This window comes from Hippichthys cyanospilos, chromosome 17, assembly GCF_059441005.1.
Source record: "Hippichthys cyanospilos isolate Australia breed blue-spotted pipefish chromosome 17, RoL_Hcya_1.0, whole genome shotgun sequence".
Classification (NCBI taxonomy): Eukaryota; Metazoa; Chordata; class Actinopteri; order Syngnathiformes; family Syngnathidae; genus Hippichthys; species Hippichthys cyanospilos.
Genome location: NC_142385.1, coordinates 15,579,274 through 15,605,662, shown reverse-complemented (window position 1 = coordinate 15,605,662; position 26,389 = coordinate 15,579,274). Strand labels below are relative to the sequence as shown.

General features: G+C 46.0%; 1 protein-coding gene across 9 annotated transcripts in view; it reads right to left on the bottom strand.

Moving 5' to 3' along the window:
- The window catches only part of LOC148409951 (neurexin-1a-like), a 68,705-nt gene extending 42,579 nt beyond the window's left edge, over window positions 1–26,126 (bottom strand). For 3 of the 9 annotated variants that reach the window (XM_088438483.1, XM_088438492.1, XM_088438488.1), the window contains exons 1-4: window positions 25,725–26,126; window positions 24,168–25,266; window positions 15,347–15,364; window positions 13,898–13,927 (exon numbers count right to left, since the gene is read on the bottom strand). In XM_088438483.1, the coding sequence (XP_088294609.1) occupies window positions 13,898–13,927; window positions 15,347–15,364; window positions 24,168–24,900 (781 nt within the window). In that variant the 5' untranslated portion in view covers window positions 24,901–25,266; window positions 25,725–26,126. The remainder of the gene's footprint in view (window positions 1–13,897; window positions 13,928–15,346; window positions 15,365–24,167; window positions 25,267–25,724) is intronic. The other 6 variants (XM_088438487.1, XM_088438486.1, XM_088438491.1 and 3 more) reach the window with 4 other exon arrangements.
- Between the last annotated feature and the right edge of the window lie 263 nt (window positions 26,127–26,389).

Genomic DNA, 26,389 nt, shown 5'->3' with positions numbered 1-26,389 from the left:
CTCCGACATGACAAAACGGTGGGTGTTGATCACAACTAGCCGAGGAAAACAAATATTCTTTAAGATGCTTCCCAATGTTTGTTATTGTCAAGCAAATCCGCACTGACGAAAAAAAAAAAAAAAAAAACAACACAGAAGCACACACATACACAAGAAGACTTCCTGCTAGGGCGCTAATTGTAGCGTAGCGCGGCGCGTAAACAAGCTTTGATCACCCGTGTGGGTTTGCAGCTTACGCCGAGCGGAACGCCAGCGCCAGATGACTTGCCGGCGCCTTCCAAAGTCGTTATGACAGCCGCGCCTGCCCGCCAACTCCGTAGCAGGCCAAACAGCTGCAACCGCAAGTCTGAAGCTAGCTAAACATGAGCGGCGCAAGGGAAGAAACTACAGAATTGTTTTCAAGAAAGTTCTGTAAAATTAAAGTAATATCAAAGGTGGGAATGTACAGAATAAATCCCATCTTTTGTAAACTCTTCAAATTGTCTTTTCTTCATATCCGCAAGTTATATTTTTGTTGCGTGTTAAGTTCAAAGTGTTTCACATTTCCCGCATTCCAGCAGTACATTTGAAGTGTGTTCCTAAGTTTCGAGATCGGAGGCTGTTCAAAAAAAAACAAACGAGAGATTGGGAGCAAAAAATGGTTGTTTTTTTTTTTTTTGGAGGAAATCACGATTCCTTCTGGAAACTGTCTTTCCTTTTTGTAAAATCGCCGAACGGCAGCCTTTCGCCGTCGCAAGTCAGGAAAAGGCACCGAGCCGGAGAACGGCGTCCAATTAGGATTCCCCGGCGCCGCCGGGCGACCAATGGCGGCTTGCCGGGGTTGACCCCCAAGGACATTAGCCCGAGGTTTGGCAATCCATCATCCTTAAGCTCCGGCGCCTCTTATCGCAGTCGCGGCGTCGAGTGTTGCATACGCAAGTGTTTTCTGCCGCCATCTTGCCGGAATGAAGAGCGTTTTTCCCGCATCAAGAGATGGCACATTCCTGCTAGTGGTCATGCCGTGTTGAACCGCCGTTAAGACAGCGGGGAGCTGAAATTTCACTCAGATGTGAAAGTTCAATGTGGCGCAACCATACGAGCAGGAGTTTGCTATCATTTGGCTAAAATACTGCCAAAATGACGTGGAAGAAAGTAACCCCTCCCTTGTGCACTATTTGGACCATTTTGGGGTCGTTTTCTTCTCATCATTCTGGCAATATTTCAGCCAAGAGATGGAACACTGTTGCTAGTGTGATAAAAAAGTGGTCGCGCCATGTTAAAATTTGACATCTTATCACCAGCCGGGTGAAATTTCAGCTCCCTTCTGTCTTTTTTCAATGCTTTTCGTAACGTTTAAAAGAACTTCATACAGCTGATTTTTGTTGCTGAAATTAGGAGAAGAATTCTGTGTTGGCAGCTCAGGTTCAATGGTCTTCCATATTATTTTTAACGTTTATTCTGTCCATATTTTGGACAGGTACATTATTAATTTATTTATATGAAAAATAGTTGGCATTGAAAGAGTTAAATAATGATTTTTAGTCCCGCCTTTATTCTAGCATTTAAAGAAAATCGATTAATTAGAACCAGGGATTAATGAAGTATGACATAATTAACTCATTCACTCCCAAAGACGTGTTTTTACGTTTTGTTTTGTTTTAAATTCTGTGCAATATTTTGACCACCACATCATTCTGGCAGTAGTTTAGCTGTTGGATGGCACATCCGCCAGTGCAATAACTTCGTGCTAGTGCCATGTTGAACTGTTGTTACCATCTGGATGAAATTTCAGCTCCCTACCGTTTCCTTACAACGCTTTTCTTTTTATGTGAAAATGCCTGTGACGAACAAAATACCGCACCATGGTTGAAATACACAGAACAATTGCATATCATTCAAGTAAACTGGCAATAGGCATCCGCGAAAACATCAAACCGCAATTTGATCATTTGTGAAAGTTGCTCAGCTGTACACAAGACGAGCTCATTAGCGAGCAAGTCCAGCTTTCTCGTGCGCTTACAGTGTGTGTAAATATTGTTGTGTGACTCATAAGGCTTGGCTTCCCTGACAGCGACACACACACACACACGCGCGCATAAAGGGAGTTGCACAAACACATTTTTGAAAACGAATTTGTGAGCTGTAATTGACGCAGGTGCTGTTAGCTTGCCGCTAATTTACACGCGTCGACGTAACGCAGCCGCGTGCTCTCTGACCCTTGAACACAAACACTTCCTGTTGCAAATCCTCACGTCGTCGGAACAAGTACGCAGCATATGGAACGCCATACGTGGACGCACACACACGCGGGCAAACTTGGCACACCTGACGCGCTCGCCGCCAGCGGATCATCTCAGATTAATCGAGTGAGTCAGTCTTAGCTCGGTAGGAACACGCTAAGACGCGCAACAAGCGCCGAGGAAACGCCGCCGTACACGTACGGACGCGAGATTTCATTTGTTCGCTACCAAAGACGGATACGGACGTCAAAATCGGCCTAAGCCAGTTTCGCATCGAATCCAGTGGACGTGTCTGTCCTCACAGGACGCGATAAAAAGTCTCAAGGACCCGCGGCGATCGAGCCGCGCCCCCCAGGATATATTTGCGCGTAATTCAAGAAGAATTCAGCAATGTATAGCAAACCATAAACGGGCGTCCCGAAATGAACCAGCTGACTGACTGGACGCATTCTGTCTCCTATGTCTTTTCCACCTGCTAATTTCTCACTGCTTCCATGGCAACAGGGCGTTTTTTTTTCCTTTTTTTTTTTTGTTATGGCGAATCGGAGACAAAGAGTGTCTGATTGAGTGAAGCGCAAATCATGATGGACAGCCGTACTATATCGAAATGGAAGAGAAAACGCGTAGAGGAGTATAGTAAATCAAATCATATTGAGAGTTTCCCCTGATATTGTCTCAAATTTCGCTTTCCTATTTTTTTTTCAACCCCGACCCGCAACCTCACACATAGACATGACAACACTCTCCTATAAGGCGCATGGGATTATAAGACTCACCTTCAATAAATGACTATTTTCAAACTGTTTTCATATTTAAGGCACACCGAATTATAAGGTGCATAGAATAGAAGCTACAATCGTGGCTGCGCTTGCGTTATGCATCCACTAGATGGAGCTGCACTATAGGGAACGTCAACAAAACTTTAAAACACTAAAATATATTGTTTTGTTGAAAAAAAAGTTTTGATTTATTTTCTAAGATCACTTCTTTAGAAAAACTCACATTTTTTGCGCCATGTCCTCATATGAATTGCTTAAAATTTGAAGCATTTATATCAAAATTTCAAACAGGCTGATACAACAATTTTAGTTATCGAAAATACATTCATAACTGAAATGCAGTTCCATGGCGATAACGTTAATTTTTCCTCCCCCATAATTTAAAAACGTGCGGTTTATGCGCCGTTTATGCACACTGGGCTATTAGGCGCACTGTCAGCTTTTGAGAAAATTGCAGGCTTTGAGGTGCGCCTTATAGTGCGGAAAATAAGGTACAAGTGATAAGTGTCTCCGGTAATTCAAATACTTTGGTTGGAAAAAAAGTATATATATATATATATATATATATATATATATATATATATATATATGTATATTCAGCCACTTTCTATCTCGTACATCTTTGTCTCGTTGTTTCCACGGCAACTGGGCGTTCCAGTATTTTTTGGAGAGGGGGAGATGGGGTGTGATTGAGCGAGGCGCACATTTTCACGGACAGCTGTACTGAATCAAAATGGCGGACGGAGGCGGCCGGGCGCACATCGGGGAGCGCACCTGATGGCGGCGAGGTGTGCGCGTTTGTGCGGGGGAGGGGGGTGTTTAATAAGACAAGACAGGGATGGCGGGCCGGCAAACAAAATGGAGGGAAAAGGAAGGATGGATGGAGGGGTGGAGGGAGGGGGAAAGGGGGAAGAAAAAAAAAACGCTGCTCCATCTACAGTAAATCCCAGTGTGGCGAGCTTCAATCATAGCGCCCCTGTCATTCTGGAGATAGCGTGCTGCCCCCCCCCCCCGCTCATTTTTCGCCCACGATGCAGTTCTGCTATCAGCCGGCAACACACAAACACACACGCCGTTGAAGGCGTCCCTTCTTTAATAACCGGCAGGTGGATTAACTACGCGCTTAACTAGCGCAAACAGATATACGAGCAAAGGCTGGCAAATGCATGCAAATGTATGCAAACGTATGCGTTGCAGTTCAACTGTTAAAAAGGGAGGGAAAAAAAAGAAGGAAATAAAAATCGACGGCGTCAGAAGTCACTCGGCGGCAGCTGCTCGACGAGAATGACGGCGCCGGGCGAGCGCATCTCGCCGAGCCGCGCGGCGAGGATATTGCTTGTCACCGAGCCCGTGACGGATCGCTTGTCCGCCGCTTTCTTTATGAGCAAAGCTTTTATCGGATAAATAAAATCAAAAAATGTCATTTTGAAAACTGACATTCATGGTTAAAAATACTCAAATTAACTGTGGTAAAAGCATCAGCCAATTGAAGCTAATGCTGTCACAGGAACAGGACACCTTTCTTTTCAAATTGATAGCTAATTAATTGGAACATGAATCAACTTGTTGCTATCTTGTGTTCTAGCTAATCCTTTGCAAAATGTAGTTCAACACACTGTCAGTAGGGTTTGCGATTTTCCGGCAAACAAGCTAGCTCGTTTTTTTTGTTTGTTTATTTTCCCATTCAAAAACGGTGGGAGGGGGGCACTTGGCTGAAGAGGACGTTGAGAACCACAAGACATCCATATAATTGTGTCATCAATTATATGGAAAATTTTCCCCTGGATAATTTCCGAGGGGGTCGCCTCAGGGTGTGAAATTTTAATTAGCGGCGGCAACTTGCAGGTCAAAGCGCCGTCTTTATCTGTTGTTGCTTTAAGACAAACGATTCATCAGGCGACAGGTTGCGCCCCACCATTATGTGACGAATGTCCGCTTTTTGTCGTCGGGGCCAAGGTGACTGGCTTTGGGGAAGTGAGTAACGCTGATTAGCGCTGATTAAAATGGCCGCCGTCAGAAGTCGCTATCGATCGCTCGGGTAATGGCGCGTCCTTGATTGCGCCGCGCGCTGACCAAATGAAATTTTTTAAAAGCTGCGGGGCGCGTAAAAATCAGTTGAGGAAAAACACACAAGAGCTTTGGAGCTTCTTCAAGGTTGACTTGTTTTCATATGAAAGCGATCGCGCTCCGTTTCACCACTAGGGGCGCTATACCAACACTTTTTTTTTTTTTGGTCTTCCTTTTCAGTCCACGTCGGCGTCAATTGCTCTTTTTATTTTCCCCGCAAAGAAGTGCTCCGGCACCTATTGTTAACAAACAATAAGAAAAGATGTAGCGAGTTAACAGTGGCTCCTTGTGACCAAATGAATAAAAAATCCGACGGGGCAATAAATCAGCACAAAGTGCCTTGACGCCTCTTGTGCATTTCAAGGTTGGCCTCTTCTCACACGCGCCGCATTTAGCGCCGTATTAAATCTTTTAGTTCTTGTCCCATTTTGTATTTTTGGGAGGTGGGGGCTTTTATCTGCGTTCATACCCCCTCCCCGCCTGCTCGGCGCTTTTTTGGCCTCATCCATCCCCCGCTGGTACCCGGGGAAAGCGGCTTGTTTCCATGACAATGTCTGCGGGCGGAACAATGTGTTTGTCTTAAAGCCAGATAAGATCACAGCTACTTTCATCCTTTTTAGTCACACATGCGTGCCTGCGCACAAGCCGGGATGCTTGCCGCGCACGCCCGCCTGTACGGCTATACTTGTGAGGACATCCGTTGACGAATTGCATTTCTTCTACCCTAAAAGTAAGTCTTGACCCCCAAAAAGAAGTCTGACATTGTGACGGCTGGCCTAAATGACCTCATTTTTTTCAAAATATCCGCACTAGGCTGGTAAAAACTCACCGTTGTCCTCACAAGCATAGCTGCACAAGCGCACGCACACACACGATTGTATGGCTATACTCGTGAGGATATGCGTTGACCTAATGCCTTTCCTAGCCCCTAAACTTTATCAAACACAATAGATTGAGCAATTCGAGGCCTAAGCTACCCTCGAAAAGCAAGTCTTGACTCTCAAAAAGAGGTTTGGACTTCTAAACGTCCTCACTATGTCAGTAAAAACTCACAGGGGTCCTCATGAGTATAGCCGTGCAAAGACATTGCTTACCCCTAACATCAACCGGAATCCAATGCAAAACTACACTCTAAAAGCATGTCTTGACCCTAAAAAAGAGGTCTGTCCTCACTTCTCCAAAATGTCCTCACGAAGTAGGAAAAACCCACAGCGATCCTCACAGGTACAGGCGCACAAAGATATTGTCCAGCCCTAACATCAGCCAAAATCCAATTCAAAACCATACTCTAAAAGCAAGTCTTGACCCTCAAAAACAAATCTTAACTTCTAAATGTCCTCACTTTGTGAAAATGTCCTCTCAGGGTTGGTAAAAACTCATAGCGATGTTTACCAGTACAGCAGCACAAAGACATGGCCTAACCTCAAGCTCAACCAGACTCCAAACCAAATCTTAAGTCTAAAAGCAAGTCTTGACCGTCAAAAACAGGTCTGAACTTAAAAATGTCCTCTCAAGGTTGGTAAAAACTCATAGCAGTTAGACATTACCTAACCGCAAGCGCAACCAGACTCCAAACCAAACCTAAAGTCCAAAAGCAAGTCATGACCCTCAGAAAGAGATCTGAACTTCTAAACGTCCTCACACCGCCAAGATGTCCTCACTAGGTCGGTAAAAATTCACAGCGGTCCTCACAAGCATAGCCGTACAAACACACACACTTTATGAAGCCGTCTTGTTGGCAAATAATAAGCAATGCGGGGGAAATGAAATGGCTCTTTAATGGACGCGGCGGCTATTTCAGTTGTTGTGCTCATGCCAGACAAGCGGCAAAAATAATTGAGTTTTTCTTGTGTGTGTGTGTGTGTGTGTGTGTGCGCGCGCGCAAAGAAATGAAGTTGAAAATGCCAGATGGGGCACTGGAGTGAATCGCCAATTGCACAAAGGCTTAAGTGCGCCATTGTTATGCAGTGAAATTGATGTCCAAAAAAAAAAAGGAAAGAAAAGCTTTGCTGTGACACATATGAGTGGAAACCCCGCAATGTAGCTAAAAAAAAAAAAAAATGTGTGAAAGACAATAGGGGAGTGAGAGCGCGCGTGTGTGTGTGCGTCAGCAGCTCGGCTGAGGTATCTGCATCGCTGATGAATCCGACCAGAGAGAAGCTCCGCAGTCTTATCTCACTTCCTGTCTCCGACCTTCTCCTGTTTTTTTTTCTTGGCCGTATCTGCGCTCGTCATCGCTTCGCTAAGGATTTTTTTTCCCTACCAAATCGGCGCCACGAAGGCGCCTCAAAATGCAAAAGCGCTCTGATGTCTTCGTTTGTTCGGAGGGTTACGATCGCAATAACCATTCTGGTTATTCGAAGACCGGTGGCAAATTCCAGGCCCGGGGCGGGGGCCAGATCTGGCCCGTTACACCGCTTCACGCGGCCCGTAAAAAGCTAATTAGCACTTCGAATTTCTGGGTAAAATAGCAAAATTTTCAAGTTGTCTTCAACTTGTAATTTTTCGATTACAATTACAACAAATAGAAGATAGGTGGCAAAGCCAAGGCCCGGGGGCCAGATCTGGTCCGCCGCATCATTTCACGTGGCCAGAAAAAAGCTAATTATGACTTGGAGCTTCTGGCTAACACGCCAATTTCGCAGGTTGTCTTCAACTTGGCAATTTGCGAGAATATCCCAATCAAATGCGAGATATGGAAAAAGCTGACGATTCGCAGATAGCTGGAAACTTTTTCCGTCTTGACAGTTTGACTTTCGCAGGCGAGAGTTGCGAAAATCACAGCCAAGCGCGGGCCTTTTAACAGCGCCGTGCCCTCGCGCCTCCGATCGGCTGCCGCTCGCCCTGTCACGGCGCTCTATTTTTAGCCGTCGAGCCGCGGTACATCAGCGATTCATTTCTCTGTTTAGTCTTAGATTATGCCAACATTTATGGACGTTTGTCACAGGACGAGAACGGCCGACTTCCGGAGTAGCAAACGAATATTGCAGTCACATGAGCCCGTTTTTATTTGCATATTCCTTGCAGTATTTTAGCCAAGGGATGCCACACCACTGGTAGTGTGACACCCAAGCGGTCGTGCCATGTTGAATTTTAACGTGTTGGCACCATCTGGGTGAAATTTCAGCTCCCCGGCATTTTTTTCAACGCTCTCCCTTTGATGTGAAAATGCCACTGATGTAAAGATCAAAGGATTGGACAAAATACAGAATACAAAAAATCTTTGCAGAGGAGCTGCATATACAGAATTGATTTTTCCATTAAGTGCATATACATACATTTTATATAGATCTATTTTGGTTGTCGTGGTGAAAAACGGACGGTAAAATATGAGTAGAAAAGACAAAGACAGTTAATAAACGCTGAAAAAAATCAAATAGAAAAACGGGCTGTAATAACCAGAAGCATTTTGCTCCAATCCGATTTTGCTCCGATTGTAGCTGAAAAACGAGCCTGGCTCTCCTTTCGTGTTTACATTTGCGCCCTAAACCGTTTTGGTAATCTTCTGCTCAGTAAAAAGTAAACATCTTGAAAACTGGGACATTGATGCAAGGCATTACGAATCTCACTTTTGTGGACCCGATCCCTACTCGTAATACTTTAAAAACGTATGTTGACGCGGCCTAGCTTGTAGCTCGGCGGACGGCATTTTCCCGTAGCTTGATGAAGGCAATTTTTTTTTTTTCTTCGTCGGAGCAAAGCCGTATTTTATTAAAGATGATTCAGGGCTGCGCGAGTTTTATTAGCCCTGGGGGATCAGGATGAGTAAGAGGTACGGGACATGTTGTACCTTACTGGTAGCGACGGGTTGCGCGCGCCTCGGCGTCTGTTCCCGTCCTCGAGCGGGCATATGGCCGAGTTTTTTGCGCGCGTGCGTGGGTGCGTGCGCCGTAGTGAGGAGGAGGTAGCAAAAGACAAGAGGCTGATTTTAACACAAAAGCGGCGGCAAAACGCCCGTCCATCTGTGCGCTAGCTAGCTAGCTAGCTGGCTGGCCGGCCGGCCGCAAGACAAACGAGTTTGGCGCCGCGCGATGCGTCAGCGGCCGTGAGTCACGTTCCGCCCCCCCTCGGCGCGCACACCTCGTCCTCGCTGCCTTTGGTGCGCTGACCGTGAAGAATTTGTGCGGGCAGCCTTACTCATGCATATTTACGCACTCGCGCACCTACTCAGCGGCCACTCTTTAAAGGTTATTGTGTGCGTGTGTGTCATTTGGCCTCCCGCTTCATGCACATGTTGAAAGGTCACCGGCGCGCTGACCACTTGACGACGCCGATTGATGTGGAGAACACTCGGCCGACGCTCTACAGGCAGCGCGGGGAATTCATCGGGATAAACAAGGCGATTACGTACGAGGGCTCTCCGAGGTTATCGTCTTTTAAACTCATTTGCTGACGCAATTTTTCGTGCATCTTGGGGACGCGCGCGATGTTGTGGTGCGTCCCATATGTAAAATGGGGAAACGATGCCATCTACTGGTGACTGTACATCAGTATAGTTGTTTCCAGTATTGTAATTTACAGTGTTCCCTTGCGAGATTGCTTTATCTCTCTCTCTATCTCTCTATCTCTATCTATCTATCTACATTCTTAGTACCATTGTCAACAGTGTTTAGCTAATTCTGACAACGTTTGCTGCGGATGGGAATATGCAGATATAATGTTATGCGTTGCATGAAATAAGCCACTCAATAAAGTCATTGAAAGGCTTGAAAATGTTCTAAGTTGTTTGTTAGCGCCCCCTTTTGGCTTAGGGGTCCCCTTTGCGAGTTGCCGTTGAAAGGATTCATGCAGAAATTGGGGGAAATGCGTGATAAAAGATCGGGTTTTCAATACATCCAAAATTAGCAATATTTCCAAGTTTTAATGGCAGTAAATGAGCCCAAAATGGGCTAAATTTGACACTTATAGGGTGTACATTGAAGTACGTTGAAGTCGACACGTTTTTACAACCTCTGCAATATTTTAGACTCCTAGTAGGGTTTTTTGTACGTTTTCATGCATAATAAACATCTGAAAGTTGGGTCAAAATATTGTCTTGCTTCATGTGGCAGGTGTATTGTCCACTTTAGCTGGGGGTGTAAATCAACAGCTCAATGAGTCTACTGCTAGGATGGCGCACCAAAAAAAAAAAAAATTGAGGCCCGGTAATAGAAAACGCTACACGGAGTCCTAGCGAAAGGAATGGAAAGTTCCACTTTGGCTACGCGGCCCCACTCCAAGCGGCGTGTCGTTCCCGGGGAGAAAGATAGCCGTGTTTTATACGTGGGAGGGGAAAGGTCCGGGGCTCGCCATCAGGGCTGTCGTCCCCGGGGCCAAAGTGGCGAGGCCCCGGCGGGCGGAGCGCGGCGCCGCTGCGCCTTTGCAGATAGCGCCGCTCGCCAGACGGCGGGCTTTATCGCCTCCGCTTGAACCGGCGGCGCTCGCAGACACGCGTGCCGTATATCTTTCAAAGACACCGGGCCCGCCCCCTCAAAGAAAGTCATTTCGCCTCTGCGGGCTCCTCAAAAAGCTGCTTTCACGCCCCGGCTAACCCCGACGAGCCTCCGCCGGCGCCGTTTGACGACCTTCATGTCGTTCGCTCGCAGATAGAGCGGGGAAGGTTCCGGAACCCCGCAGAAAAGTTCTACTCCATCAAGTAATACTCTTTGATGAAGTTTGCTACGCTGTGCAATGGTGAAGTCGACATTTTTTCTTTCCGCTGTGAAATATGTTTTTAGCATAGTAATACCTTTGTGTGGCATGACATTTTTCTTTTCAAATTAGGAGCAAGTGAATTGGCACATGAAGTAACTTATTGCTAAAAAACGTTTTATGCTTTTATTTTGTGAGTTTTGACAATTTTTCAGAAGATGAGCAAAAAATAGAACAGATAGCTCCCAAATGAGGTATTTTGTCCAACCCTTTGATTTTTCTAATCAAGACATTTCACATCGAGGAGAAAGCGTTGACAGAAGACGACAGGGAGCTGAAATTCCACCCAGGTTTAAAGTTAGTTATCACAGGGCATCCCTTGGCTAAAATACGGTCAGAATGACGTGGAAGAAACGGTGAAACCTTGTGCAGATCTGTGTCCATTTTTTGGACAAATACTTCAAGATTCTACTCCCCCCCCCCCCCAAAAAAAAAAAAAAACGCGGCGTTGATGTACTTTGATTTGAATGTTCGCAAAATGTGATTGTGTGCAATCGTTTAGGTTTCATTGACCGCCTTGGCCAGCTGGGGGCAGTAGAAGACAGATTGATATACTGTTTGTTTAAATAACGCAACTCCCTCAACTCCTCAGTACGGCACTAATATTAGTCTTTTTTTTTTTGCAGAGAATGAAGACTATATTTCTGGCACAGTATACTAACATAGTTGCTTTTCAGCATTAGCATCACGCTAGCAGACTGACACGCTATACGATGCATTTGTTTTGAACGTGCAATTCTTTTTTTCATATTTATTCCACCGTCAATTTGAAGTTCGAATGGCAGAGCTTGGTGATTTTGAGGCACGGCACGTACACTTTTAGCGAGAGGATTCAAAAGAAAAATCTTTTGAATGGTGATTGGCGGTCACGGGCGTCATTTGCGGCGCATTCAAGTTATTTCCGTCCTCCGCTCCTTTCATTCGATCCGCCGTCACGTTCCCTCGGCCAATCAAAGCGCGCGGCGGGACCGTGTGCGCATGTGGGCCAATCAGTGCATTCATCAGCCTCATGCCGTGCCGCACCTACCGTTACCGATGCCGGAGCTCCCAATCAAGCGTGCGCACACACACACACACACACACACACACACACACACACACACACACACACACACACACACACCAGCAGCTTACCTGCACGTTGACATTTTTACAGCGCTAAAGCCATGACTCGTCACGTTTAAAGCAGGGCTGGCCAAACTTTCATTTGCACATCATTTTAACAATTCAAAATATTCATTTGAATATCAAGTTTGATTTGTTATTTACTGAACAATATTCAGAGTATTAAATTAATGCAAAAAAAGTACTTTTATTATGTTATAAGATATGTAAACTGATATATATATATATATATATATATATATATATATATATATATATATATATATATATATATATATATATATATATATATATATATAAATGAAAAATATAAGATATAAAGGCCAACCTTTGAATCCGACAACTCATTTGCAGATTAAGTTTTCAGTTCCACTGTTTAATAATTAATTCGTAATTATTCAGATTATTATCCAGACTATTCACATAATGCAAAAAAAAATTCAGAAATCGAAACAATCCAAACCCATGAAAAGAAACTGTGTTTTTCTCATAAAACATAATTGATAAAACAGTAATCAATTGTTTATAACAGCTTTTATTTTTAATTTGGGGGTACAGTATTGTATTATTCATAATTGAAGATAAGAATGGATGTTTTTTTTATTTTAGAAATAAGCGATTCAGTCCATCGTAGCCTATTTTCACAAAACAAACAGGCATGTATGTATTTTTTACAATACACAATTTAAAACTACTTGATCAAATAGGGATTAGGTAATTGGTAAGTTATCTTTTTGATAAACAAAAGTCCATTTGAAATCTATGAGGCTTAATTTATTGGAGGACGTATGGCCAGCCCTGCTGTCAACGATCCGGTCAGTGCACCGTACGGCAAAAGCATCCGCCAAAAGTGAAATGAGAGAAATACCTCGCAGCTTTCCTAATTTCACACAAGAGTGCAGTCCAAAGAGGGCACAGAGAAGGAAAACCATGTCAAAAAATTCGCTTTTCTTAGAAATTTGGCATAGTCAAAGCGAGTGCGAGTGGCGCTTGTTTTTGGGCCGCGTTCCAAACAGGAAAAAAAAAAAAAAAGAAAAAAGCAGAGTATTTTGGAATTGCTTGCATACACTGCGGGAACATCTGCACCCATGGAAGTGGATGAAAAGGCGGGAAAAACATGAGCGTGAATGGCGATCCCACGCAAGCACAAACGCGCAGCGGACGGCAAACCAAAGCGCCCCCCACGTCCAGCGAGCGATGCCGAGCATAACACCCCCAAAAAAGATGCCTGGTATTGAATGTCTGGACCCCTCAAAAAAATATGTTAACCAATTATTTCTAGTCCCGAAAAATTTCAAAATAAATTGTAAATTAGTACCTGAAAATCTGGACTCCTTTAAAAAAAAGGGGGGGGGGGGGGGTAAGACGTTTTTGGGAGTGAATGAGTTGATTGGGTCATACCCTGTTAACCAAAGACATTATTTTATGCCCCCCCCCCACCCCCACGCATAATTCTGGCATGGTGTTTTGCCGTGTTGGACTTTGACATCTGGGTGAAATTTCAGCTCCCTGGCATCTTCTTGCAATGTTTTCCCTTTGATTTGCTTTTGATGTCAAGATCAAAGCACAAAATACCACACAAGGGTTAAAAGGAGTCCAGACATCCAAAAATGCAGGATGTATATCTATTTAAATTTAAAATAATGTGTTTGGCTTGAGGAGGGTCCAAACACCCCGCCTGAACTTGTTCTCTCCTCTGAAATCCTCGTTCAAAACATTTATTAGTTGGCCCGCGTCATCCATTTGGGCTTAAATGAAAAAAAAGCCGATTAGGTTTTCCACGGGAGCGACGGCGGAAGGCAAAAAAAAAAACCTCCATTAGGAAAAAAAAACAACAAAAAAAACTGACCTTGGTCGGGCGTCTAGAGAGACAACTTCCTGCCTGCGCCGCGTGGCGATGAAAATGGAGGATGGGTCACGGGGGAGGGTGCGCGCGTGTGTGTGTGTGTGCGGTGGGCGGGGCTTGATGGGATGTAGCAGAGTAACAACAGGAAGTGAGGTAAGAAGAGCCCATACCTTGGTCGCCAATCATCAGGTGTGCCAGACCTTAAAAGAAGACAAGAGCACAGTCAGCACAGCAAAGGATCATGGGAGCGTGAAGTGCGTCGCGCGCCTCAAATACTCTAACGCTGTCCACACGTACTCACCCCGCTGCGGCGACAATAGAGCCCCTTTGCTAACGTGTGCTCGGCGCTACTACCGTATATCACCTCCAAAGTGGCACTTACCGGCTGCGCGCGACCAAAAAAGGTGGCGCAACGCTCCGGGCCGACTCGAATGACGTGCGTAAAAAAAAAAAAACTTTCGAAAATGGAAGAGACGGAATGAGGGACTGGAAATATACAGTAGATGAAGATAGATGGCGGGAAGCGTAAATACGGCATTTCCTCACATAGCAAGTGATGGTTCACCGGGGGTAAGGCGCTTAAAGCAAGTAAGTTTCATTTGTGTCACCTAGTAAGGCGCGTAATTACACAAATGCGCATTTTTGTGCCTTCATTCACCTGTCATCGAGACTTTCTGAGGTCCATTAGAAGTGAGACGCTAATTCCCGCAAATGCATTTGACTCAACTGTGAGGAATATTAGCTGTCTATTAGGAGTAAGGCTCTTACTCTGTCGTGTGGTTATTTGTGTTCACATATCAACAAAGAACAACAAGTGTCTATTGGGAGTGAGGCTCCAATTGTGTTTAACCGGTGCTTATTTAGGAAACCACAGGAGGTACCTGGCATCTATTAGGAGTAAGGCGCTAATTTGTGTCTCTTAGGAGTATGGCGCTGTCATTTGGATGGTTTGTGTTTACATAACCACAAAGGGCGACATGTGTCTATTAGGAGTTCCAATTCAGTTTAGTTGGGGCTTATTTACTAAACCGCAGGAGGTTTCTGGTGTTTATTAGGAGTAAGGCGCAAATTTGTCTCATTTGTTCGTACGAACCAATTTTGTCTACTGAATGACAAAGAGCAAAATGTATCTGTGGAGTAAGGCTCCAATTCAGTTCCGTTGGTGTTTACCCACTAAACCACAGGAGGTTCTCGGTGTTAATTAGGAGTAAGGCGCAAAGTTACTGCACTCATTTGGTCATATGCATCGAGTTTGTCCACTTTATCACAAAGAGCAACATTAGGGGTCAGGCTCCAATTTAGGTCAGTTGTTGCTTATTTACTAAGCCACAAGAAGTGTCTATTGGGAGTAAGGCGCCAATTTCAACAAGGGCTCTCAACTGCAAAAAATGTCCATCGGGAATAAGGCTCCAATCCAGATGAATTTGAGGATCGTGTACCTGGTGTTTATTAGGGGTAAGGCTTTGAATATTTTTTGTTGTACGAACACATCTCCGCACTAATTCGTTTTGGCCGAGTTGAAACATGAGAGCCAATTACGGGGGCGGCTATTTGAGGAAATGCGGTAGGGGGTGTAAGGCGCTGGCGGAGGGTAGCGAGGGCGCGTCAGGGCGACCTACCTGGGACGTAGCTGTGCTCTGGACGGGTGTCACGGCCGGGCGAGGGGAGAGAGAGACAGACATTCATTAGCATGCATGCCAAGCCCTGGGGTTACCATGGCAACTACTTACTGTACATGCACACCGCTCCGGGGTTACCGCGGCAACGCGCATGCAGACGCCAACACTTCATTGGCCCGCGCACACACACGCACGCAGCAGCGTTAAAAATGTTAAAAAGCATGTGGACTCACTCGTGGCTAGAGAGCGCCGTCGTACACGTTCCTACCTGTAGGTTAGGATGGAACCGCCAGTTGGCCCCCCCAAACCCCGACAAACTTACCTTGAGACCGCTTCCCTTCCCCCGAGCCCTCCCCGACAGATACCATGCACACACGCGCGCACGCGATCGCACACTCACGCTCACAGATTATGATGTCATTATAATGATGTGGAATAGCAGGAAGGGGCGGAGTCACAGTGACAGAAGAGGCATGCAAAGTTCAACAGCTGTGTGTGTGTGTGTGTGTGTGTGTGTGTATGGATGTGAACTAATAGCGTGGCGGGAACAGGTGGAGCGATTAGCATGCTAACTGCGCTTAGGGGTCAATTCCAATATCATACTCGAAAAACTGTTGGGTTGAAAATAACCCAAGTAGGGTCAAAAAGTCATTAATTTTACCCGCAATGTTGGGTTAGTCCATTTTGGACCCAATTTGGGTTACTTTTCACCCGATTCTTTACAGAGTGTTAAATATGTTGGTTAAAAAACACAAATTTAAGCCAGATGGGCTCAAAAACAGCGTCCCCAAAAATGATCATTCTAAAAATGTGTGTCCCCTTTAAAAGTTGTGTGTCCCCCTTTGACCCAATTTGGGTCCATGGTTTGCAGTTATGTATTTATGTAAAAAATAAACTCTAAAAAGCATTGGGTCAAAGAACACAATTTAACCCATTTTTGAGTACAAAAACATTAGATTAAAACATTAACCAAATTGCGACCAAAATGGACTGAGCCATGATGCATAATTTTACAAGTTAGGGTGGTCCCCATTAGGGTTGTTTTTTAAACCAACTGTTTTTTGAGTATACATGGGTCAAAAAGATTTGGATTGACTCAAGATTTGACACATCTGACCCAATTTCGGATGTTAATCGCCGATTTATCGATTATTAAACGAATGCGCAACTTGGACACGACCTCAGAAGTAGCTCAGTTGTTTCTTATTTTGTTTACCAATAGTAAATAAACAACTGATAATAAACAGTATTTGGGGGGTATTATTTTTCAAAAACCTTTTAAGCACAATACAGTTTCTCCGATTGTTTACAAACACAACAAATGATAGAATAATCCACGAAAAAAGAAAACATCATTGGCTAGTGACAAGCAATTACTCGGCGAGTTCCCGGACAGCGTAAGACAATCTGGAGCACACAGAAAATCCCAAGTAGCCGCTAAAGTCATCGGCTCGAATTTCACGTTCATTTGGAACGACTTTATCGGCGGCCGCTTCAGAGCGGCGGGCCGGCGCTTAGCTAATGAGCAATGAGAAACCCTTTTCCTGACGCGCCGCTATCGCGCGCGAATATGCAAATGTGGCCGGCCGACAAATTCTTGACTGGAGACGCGCTACGAGGCGCGACAAGTCATAATTGAGAGGGGGAAACACAACGCTGATAATTCCCACTTCTCCATTCTGACGGTGGAAAAAAAATGGAGGGTTTGGATTGAATTGAGCATAGCGAGCAGGCTAGCTTTGTGTATAGCATATAAAACGGATCCGGGCTTATAGGAGCGGACAACTTGGGTACCACGGTGCCCCTTCATTTTTCGCAAAAATCTTTTTTTTTTTTTTTTTTTACATAAAACAGTACGAACGTTTGTTTTGTTTCAAAACTATGGAGTTGGAAAATTCGTGGAACAGGAAGTGTAATTGCCCATCTACAGCACCAGGTGGTGCAGTAGGACTCTCATTGTCTGTATGGGAGTTTTAAAATTGCTCTCAATTTTTTCTTTAGAGTTGACTCTTTAATTTCAGGCACTCAAATGCATTTTAAAATATTTTTTTCAGCTTCAGACAAACCTGTACCCTGTATAAACACTGTAAAAAATAAAGTTAACGTTTGATTAAAGTTGATTAATATTGCTTTTTTTCTTTTGTTTATGACACAAATGATACCGGTTTAGGTATACAAATTTTATAGGTAATCACCTTTTTTTTTGGGTCATAAATCATCTAGATTGAGTCGGGATGGATTGACTTAAGTGCATTTTATGTTTTGTTTTTTTTTCAGTTTCAGACTAACCTGTAACCTGTATAAACACTGTCAAAAATAAATTTGACATTTGAGTAAAGTTGATGAATATTGCTTTTTTTCTTTTGGTGCCAAAAAAACTTGCAATTTTAGGCATACATAGACAGTTTTTCTTGATAATGACCTTATAGTCGCCGCGGTTTTCTCTATCCTCGTGCGGGTTTTGCAAAAAATAATGGAGAAGCACCGCATTCAACGAAGAATGGGTTATCATGAAGCTAGTAGCAATCAATCATCCTGATTTCTAAGGAGTCAGTAGCCGTGGGGTTTGCCTTGATTCAAAATACACAACGGCGCCTAGAAATTGGCCCGACCTTGCCATTATTAGAACGCCAGTCAAACGACGGTTCACTCTTGAGCCCCGTGCGAATTACCGCCAGTATTAGCGCTTATCAATTTAGCTCTGACGGGGTTTCTATTGTCCTTGTTAAATGTTTGTCGAGAAATCTTTCAAAACAAAGCTGTCGGGGATGTTCGGGTGTTGTGCCGAATCCCCCGAAGGACCGAAGGACTTTTCGGCACTATCGGGCCTTTAAGCACATTTACGAGACCTTTCCCTTTGCTCCGTTACGGATCGCTTGTGAAACGCTAAAGGATCAAATCCGGCGCCGGCCGGGGCGAGCTGACCCCGCTCGAGCGTCGACGCCATTCTTCCCCAAAAGGCAAACAAAAGGACGATTAAGTAACTGGAAACCTTGCGTGTGGAAAAGCACTTGGATCGCACACTCGAATTCCAAAGAACTTATTTGGACCTGCTTGTTATCCAACACACCACAGCTATGACCGCAGTACAATGGAATAAACAACTCCGATCCCGAGTCATCACAGCTCTCTGTAAAAAAGGAGTTTTTTTCTCTCTCTCGCTCTCTAATATATGTACATATGCACACACATATACATATGCACATATATATATTATATATTATATATATATATATATATATATATATATATATATATATATATATATATATATATGCATGTATGTATATAAAATTACATAAAATCCGACATGTCTCAGAAACTTACACTTAATTTTTTAAATGAATCTCGCCTGCTTATGTAAAAAATAGCAAAATGAATACAAACAAAAACCTAAAGCATTTGGGGAAAAAAAAAAAAGACTTTTTGGGTGATATGGGACCAATAGCCGATATCATTATCAAATTAAGACACCTCTAATTTGTAGTTTTCTTTATTCCAAAGCCAGTCTATTATATGAATAAAAACGGAACTAAAATGTGCCCTTTTAAAAAGAGCAAAACAAGTAAGTAAAATTGCCAAACATTTCCAACCCCAGCTCAGTCTTGCTTACGTTTTTTTTTCATATCGGAGTGTTTTGCATTCAAACGTTTTTTCGGCAAATGAGCGTCGTTTAGTCATCCTCCCCGAGACGCTAAACAGGATATTAGCATAATTAAAATCAGGGAATACTGACTGTTTTCTCAGTCTGGCGTGCGACAAAGGTCAGAAGGAAAATGAAACGTCTGATTGTAATGCCTACGTAAGCTATTTTTTTTTTCCATTCCTCCGCAACCATTTGAAGAAAGGGGCGCTATTAAAGCGCTCCTGCTGCGAGGATACGGCTTCCCGGCGGCAACATCAATTGCAATAGAAATGTGAATCCATCTGTATGCAAATAAAAGAGGCCATTAAAAGTAGGCGCGCTACGCCGTACAGTATATATCAGGCCGGGCTGTAAAACCTACGTCCGCTCCTGTTTAGCCGCGAGAGCCGTGACTAATGGCGGCGCCTCGCCCCACGCGCTGATGCCTTTCGCCGCGCCGGCCTAGCATGCGTGCGCCGCGCCGTGTGTTTGTTTGCGTGAGGACCCCTAGCCGCGCCGGGTAATCGGCCGGCCTGTTGATCCATACGGGGCCGCCGTCTCTATCTTTACAAGCGTTGACTTGCTGTAGTGGTGTCCAAACTATGGCTCGGGGGCCATTTTGAGGCCCTCCATCCAGTTTTAACTCACTTAATCCCAACGACATAATTTTATTGTTTTTTTTTTTAGGAGTATGGATATACAATGCTAGGTTGTGTGTGTGTGTATATATATATATATATATATATATATATATATATATATATATATATATATATATATATATATATATATATGTAGACATATCCTGAACACGCTAAAAAAATGCAGCTGAACTAGTAGCAACATTTTCACAAGCAAAAATGTTCTCAGAATCCACATGAATGATTCCAAAGTAAGTACTTATGTAGATATGAATTTGAAAGCCCTGGACAAACTGCGTCATACACCTGGCACCCTGTGTAAAAAAAAAAAAAAAAAAAAGTATAATCTAAAAGTGTATAACCCGGTGGGGTATAAAAGCAAGGGACAAGGAGTTGGCAAAGAAAAAGCGTGAGATTGAAATCCCTTGGAAAATAAAAGAATCCCCGGCCTCACTCCATCTCCGCCAATGAGAAGAAAAGCTGATAGGAAACAGATGATTCCATTTTTGACCCCATGAGAGAAACACAGCGGGCAGATTTAATTAGCGCTGCCAAGATTGATAGCGCGGCGTGTGGCACTTCTTCACGTGACGCGCGGCACGCTCGCCTTTACAACATAGTCTACGTCCGGGGTTCTCAAACCTTTTGCGGTCAGGGACCCCTTTGGGAAAGCGGATGTTTGCCTTTCAGGCAAGTTTCGTATGAACTCGTTCAATGCCGTTGTCGGCTATAGACGTCCAAAATCCAATTTGAAGGGCTGGCGCCGAATGAGTTAATGACACGGTTTCTTTAAAAGAAAAAAAAAACAACTTTTTCTTCAGGCAAAGGGAAATGAGATTGTATCAATTTACATTGACCAACAAGAGTAATTTTACAGGAAAAGCGCCAACCGTTTTGATTTTTGATTGGAAACGAGATATCTGCGGGCTGCTGCGGGACTCGTTGGGGGGGGGGGGGGGGGGGGGGGGGGGGGGGCGGCGATGGAGACAGGAAGGATGGAGAAACGCTCCCGGCATGAGGTCTCCCCTATTAGTGCTGTCTCCATGGTAACACTGGCCAGTGTGTTCCAAAGGTATGAGTAGCGGGGGGGGGGGGTATGCAAAGTCACCGGGTGCCAAACGACTAACGTGACGGGGGCGACGATGACCACGGGCGAGGTGTGGGAAAAAAACGTCATTCACGGGATTTATTAAGAATGTAGATTGGCGAGGTGACTACATGGTCTGGGATGATGTCATCCCTTTGAAAAATCAGACAAATCAAAGAGAAAAAAACAGAAAACCAGACAATCGACCCACTTGATTGCGACCGAGATCACCAAAGGCTCGAAAACCCAACTCAGTCCGGCCTGAGATGGGATCGAGACCGTCGGAGCGCAGGGCAAAGAAAAAACAAAACTTCTGGAGGTCTAGACAAGACCAAGTCTTTAAGGTCCAGATCAAGACCAGACCAAAACTTTTGGAGGCTCAGAACGACACAAGACCAAGACTTTTGGAGGTCCAGACAAAAAGAAGACTAAAACTTACGGATGCTCAGACCGACACGAAACCAAGACTGTTGAAGGTCTGGAGAGAGATAAGAGTTTGAAGTTCCAGACCACAATAAGAAAAAGACTATAGAAGGTTCAGACAGACACAAGACCAAGACTTTAGGAATTTCAAACAGACAAAGACGTTTGGAGGTCCAGACAAAGAGAAGACTAAGACGATTAAAGGTCCAGAACGAGTAACCACCAAGACTTTTGGAGCACCAGAGAGAGAGAGGAGAAAAACTTTTGGAGGTCTAGACCAAGATAAGATTAAGGCTTTTGGAGGTTCAGACCAAGATAAGGCTAAGAGTTTTGGACGTTCGGATCAAGACGTGACTGAAACCTTTAGAAGTCCAGAGTAAGACTTTAGGAGGTCCACACCAAGACAAGACCGGGACTTTTAGGGAAGACCGAGCCAAGCCTTGGACTCAAATCTAAACGATCAGCGACACGATCGATCGACCATGAAAAACCAAACGAACTTGTGAATACTCGTGAAAATCTTATGGCAGTTGTCGTGACAGCAAAGTTTGATGATTTGTAATGAAAATCCGGGCATGAAATGTGCGTGCCAAACCCTGGTTGGTGGGGGGTTTTTTTGGGGGGGGGACTGCATGGCGAGCAGGATCAAAGTCGCCGGCGGGCCCGAGTTGCCTCCTGCCATTTGCTGCGCGAGCCGTAATATACGATTCGTGTTGGTGGCACTTGTTTTGGCCTTGGGCGGATTGGAGCGTATTAAACAAGAGGCCACTCCGAAAAAGCCAAGCGAACAACATCATATTTAGCTTTGTTGTCATTGTTTCTTAACTTGATTTTATGCATTATTCCGAGTAAATAAAACATGAACGCGAATGCGACTCGGGGCAGATCCAAATCCCGAGCGCTATCCGGGTTTTAGCGGGAGCCTCGTCCTGTTCGGCTAATCTCAAAGACGGGTCGGCCACGCCATGGACGCGGCGTGGAGTCCCAGTCCGATCGGTTCTCGACTTGTCACGGATGGTACGGTTCTGACGCCGGTACTTTTGATACACGAAAAGGCCCATTCGTGCCGCCTTCAAATTTCATGACATTTATCTATTCTGATTTGTCATTTCTGTTACTTTTTTCTCGCACTTTGAACCCTGCTTCCAGTGTGGCCTATCTGCAGTATTTTTTACAAGTCACCAGGGGGCAATCTCCCAGTAAACAAAGCGAGACAGAAGTAGATGCTGCTATTTTACTCGAATGGACACGAATGAAGACACAAATAGACACTATAATGAATTTGAACTGCTAATTTACTTGGCACCAGGGGGCACTCGCCCCTAGTAAACACACTCAGGTGTGTTACTGTAGTGCTGGTGCGGTATTCTAATGTTCCGATTATGTCTGTGTTATATTGAACATCTGTTGGTGCTGCTATTATTTCTCAATCTGTGTTGAAATTCGAATAAAAAAAGAATGTAAAAGACATTCATGTACTTTTCATGATGTTAAAACCTACCAGTTCTAGCCTGGCACGGCCTATACGTGACAAAAGAACATTTTAAGTTCAATTTTTGCTGGTATGGCTTATAACTCGAAAAATCTGGTACTTTTGCATGCAATTCTGCAAGATTTTCTTCAGGTTTAGATACGAGCACATGACTTTGAAAGCAATCTTTGTCAATGGGCTGATTTCCGGCGGCGCGGCAGATGATCTCTCACGGCGCGGCGCTTGTGAAGGGAAGGTCCACATCGCCAATAATTGGCCGGCGCGGCAACAGGAAATCAATTGACAGCAGCATTAGAATGCACGTCTTGTCGTGTTTGTGAAGGCCGCTGCTCCTCAGACACAGACACAAGCTGCGGCAGTGTGAAAAATGCATGTGTGTGTGTGTGCGTGTGTGTTGCAAGCCCTTCTACAGTCAAAAATTGGTTCCCGTACGTACAAATGAACAGTTCCTCAAAAAAAAAAAAAAAAGCATAGCTAATAGGAAAGTAGTAATCGGTGTCAAGGAAGTATGCTGAAGTAACACTAGAGAGATTGCACAGAAATGAACCGATTTGTAAAGTATAATTACCGTGCCTACTGGAGTATTTGTGTGTTGGGTTTGAATGGAAGGGGCGTGGCCTTAAATTGGACTGGTTATTTGAAGGTAAGTGTGTGCGGCGTGGCCTAAAACAGCTCCTCCTGTGTGTTTTGATTTTGCAGTTGGTGAAAAATGCAGCAGCGACCATGGCTCTCCTTGCCCACATGCGAGGGCATTGACTCGATTGCTTCACACACTATCAACAGAAAACATATGGGGGTACGTGAAGGCACTTTTGGGGTACACCAGATTTGAAAATGGTTTCCGCAGTGTCGGCAGATAAAATTTAATGCCGTAAGAGGGACGGTAACGTTTGTTTTCAAATGAAAAGTAAATGAATTGGAAAATGAAGCAAACTATCGGTACATTCTGTTATATTGGCTCCTTTGCAAAACATTATTAATAACTCCCAGCATGTCAGAAATAAAACAGCCGACAAGAGCTATCCTCTGGACTCGCTGAATAAAATATGCCTGGACATACCAATTCACATAGTTCTAAAGTTGATTAAATCTGATGGCTCAGCACTTTTTTTTTTTAATCTAAGAAAACTGCGCTGATTAAGGGGTAGTTTGGAAAAAAACATTTTTCAAGGGGGTACATGATTGAGAAAATGTCGGGATCGTCAAGAGTTCCTACCAACGAACAAAAGTTTGCAGGTAATGGAGGGCCCGCTAAAAGAGTTTCAATAGAAATTGAGTTTTAAAAAGCGTTACAGGAAACTCCTCAATGACTTCAACACAGTCGCCCGATCGTTTGATGCTGCGAGATTTCGGCCGGGGCGAAAACGGAACACGGGGAAGTTTTTCCGGGGGGGGGGGCAGTTTCCCATATAGGAACGGCGCACAACAGTTTCACCCATGGAGGAACGCACACACCGAACGGATCGACCCTCCCCCCGTGGAGAACGGCCTCGGTCGGCGAAGCGGACGGGGGAACCGCGAGCGGAAGGGGCCGCGCGTCGGCGAGGTCTTACCTTCGCTGCAGTCGTTGCCCTGGAAACCGGTGTCGGAGCAGTCGCAGACGGCGCGGTCGTCCACCAGGCTGCACACGCCGCCGTTGCGGCAGCGGTGCTCCGGGCCGCAGCCGGCGCTCACCGTCACGCCCTCGGAGGCGTCCAGCGCGGCCAGCGAGCCGTTGATGCTGAGGGCGCCCACCCAGCCGCGGAAGGCCGGGTGGTCGCGCACGGAGGGCGCCGTCAGGCGCAGCGGCGAGGCGCGCAGCTCGGCCGTCACGCCGCCCACGTAGGTGTGGCTGAAGACCGTCATGTCCCTCCGCTTGCTCTTGACCTCGGCCCAGCCCTCCAGGCGGCCGTCCACCTCCAGCGAGGTGTTCTTCCAGTCCCGCCTGACGCGCACGGCGTGCCAGCGGCCGTCGCTGACCGCCACGCCCGAGCGCAGCTCCGCCGGCTCGGCGCAGAAGATGGAGAAGCGCAGGCGCAGGTGCCCGCGCAGCAGCAGCAGCTCCAGGAAGTCGCAGAAGCCCTCGTCGTCCAGGTAGAGCAGCAGGCCCTCCTGGCTGTGCGTCCGCAGGCTGAAGCTCAGCACGCTCTCGCAGCAGGCGTTCCACACGGGGAAGCGCCCCCACTGGCTGGACACCCCGCCGAACTCCAGCACCTCGCCTTGGGCCTGGCCCCCCGCGCTGCACAGGCAAAGGCCCAGGAAGAGCAGCGGGGCCGCCGCCCAGACGCACATGGCCATGGCACTCATACACTCGCTCGCTGTGCTCTCTCGCGCACGCGCGCTTTCGGAAAGGGGGGAGGCGGGGCTACAGCTGGACGGCTTGCCTCATTGCACTCCTTTCTTTTTTTTCTTCTTCTTCTTCTTTTTGCTCGTGACTCACGCCGAAGCGCCGCTTCTCATCTGAGGCTCGGCCTCGCGCCGGGTGAGCGCCTCCATCTTGCTGGCCCGGATCGGGCCCTCGACTCCCCCGACCCGCCCCCCCCTGCAGGAAACTCCCAGAGCGTCTCCTTGTGTGCGTGCGGCTCACGCGCGGCTAATGGAGAGGAATGACGGTGTCATTGCAGGATTCTCCTCCTCCTCCTCAGGTGCGCCTCGTCATCGCTCTCCGGCCACCTACGGAGAAAGCGAGACGAGTCAAGCGTCTTCGCGTTGGCCTCGAAGTGTCTCCTGGTGGCGGCGGAGAGCATTCCAGAACCTCCTCATTACAAAACTGCCTTTTTTTCTTTTCTTTTTTTTGGTGTGGTGGTCGGATCAATACAACATCTTGCGGCGGGCGCTTTTTTTTTCTCCGTTTTTGGAGGGAGCTCGATCACAAAAGAGCAAAGCGGCGCTGCGGCGGATGACTCAAAGGTGGAATTAACATCCCGTCGAGCAAACGCACACGTACGCGAGGAATAAAGCCAGCAGAGGGGGGCCGCGGACCGCTTATTGATAGACGGCGGCAACGGCTGCGGTTGAAATATCGATTGTCGATTTGCGGCCATTGCTCCCCCCTCCCCCCCATCAAGATCTTTGTCACCAAAATATATGATTTCAAAAGGAGCGGGGGAGAAAAAAAAAAGTCAACCTACCTCGCGAGCATCCTGTGGTGCCCACTGCCCACCCCCCCCTCCCACTTCTTCCGTCCAAACCGCCGCCGGAGGTGAACCTCACCGCGGATGAGACACCCGCCGGTGGTCGGTGCTCGGTGGGTGGCAGTTAGAGAGCCGTTCCACACGCACGCAGACCAGCGCACGCGCGCAAATGACCACACGGATGTCCTCGGCTACGAGCCCTTTCTCCGTCTACTCCGGGGAGGAGGAAAAGGTGCAGTCGGAGGATGATGATGATGATGCTCCGAGAGAGAGGAGGAAAGACGCACACACGCGCCGAGAGAGCGAGGGAGGGTCACGTGACGGAGAGGAGAGAGGGAGAGAGACACGGGCGCGGGGGAGAGAGGCAGAGGTAGGGAACGGGGAGAGCGAGAGAGAGTAGCAGAAGGGAGAAACGTAGTGCAAGAAAGACGGACATGGACACGCAAAAACGGAGGGAGGGAGGAAAAGAGGAAGGTAGATACGCTGAAGTGAGAGAGACCAATGAGAGGGCGACAATGAAAAAGAGGGAGAAACTCGGGGAGGGGAAGAAGGGATGGACAGAATGGGGAGAGAAAGAAGCTCTCTTGAAAAGGGGGTAGAGATGGAGATGGAGATGGAACCAGAATTGAGAAACGATAGCTGGGGTGTGAGAGACAGAGAAT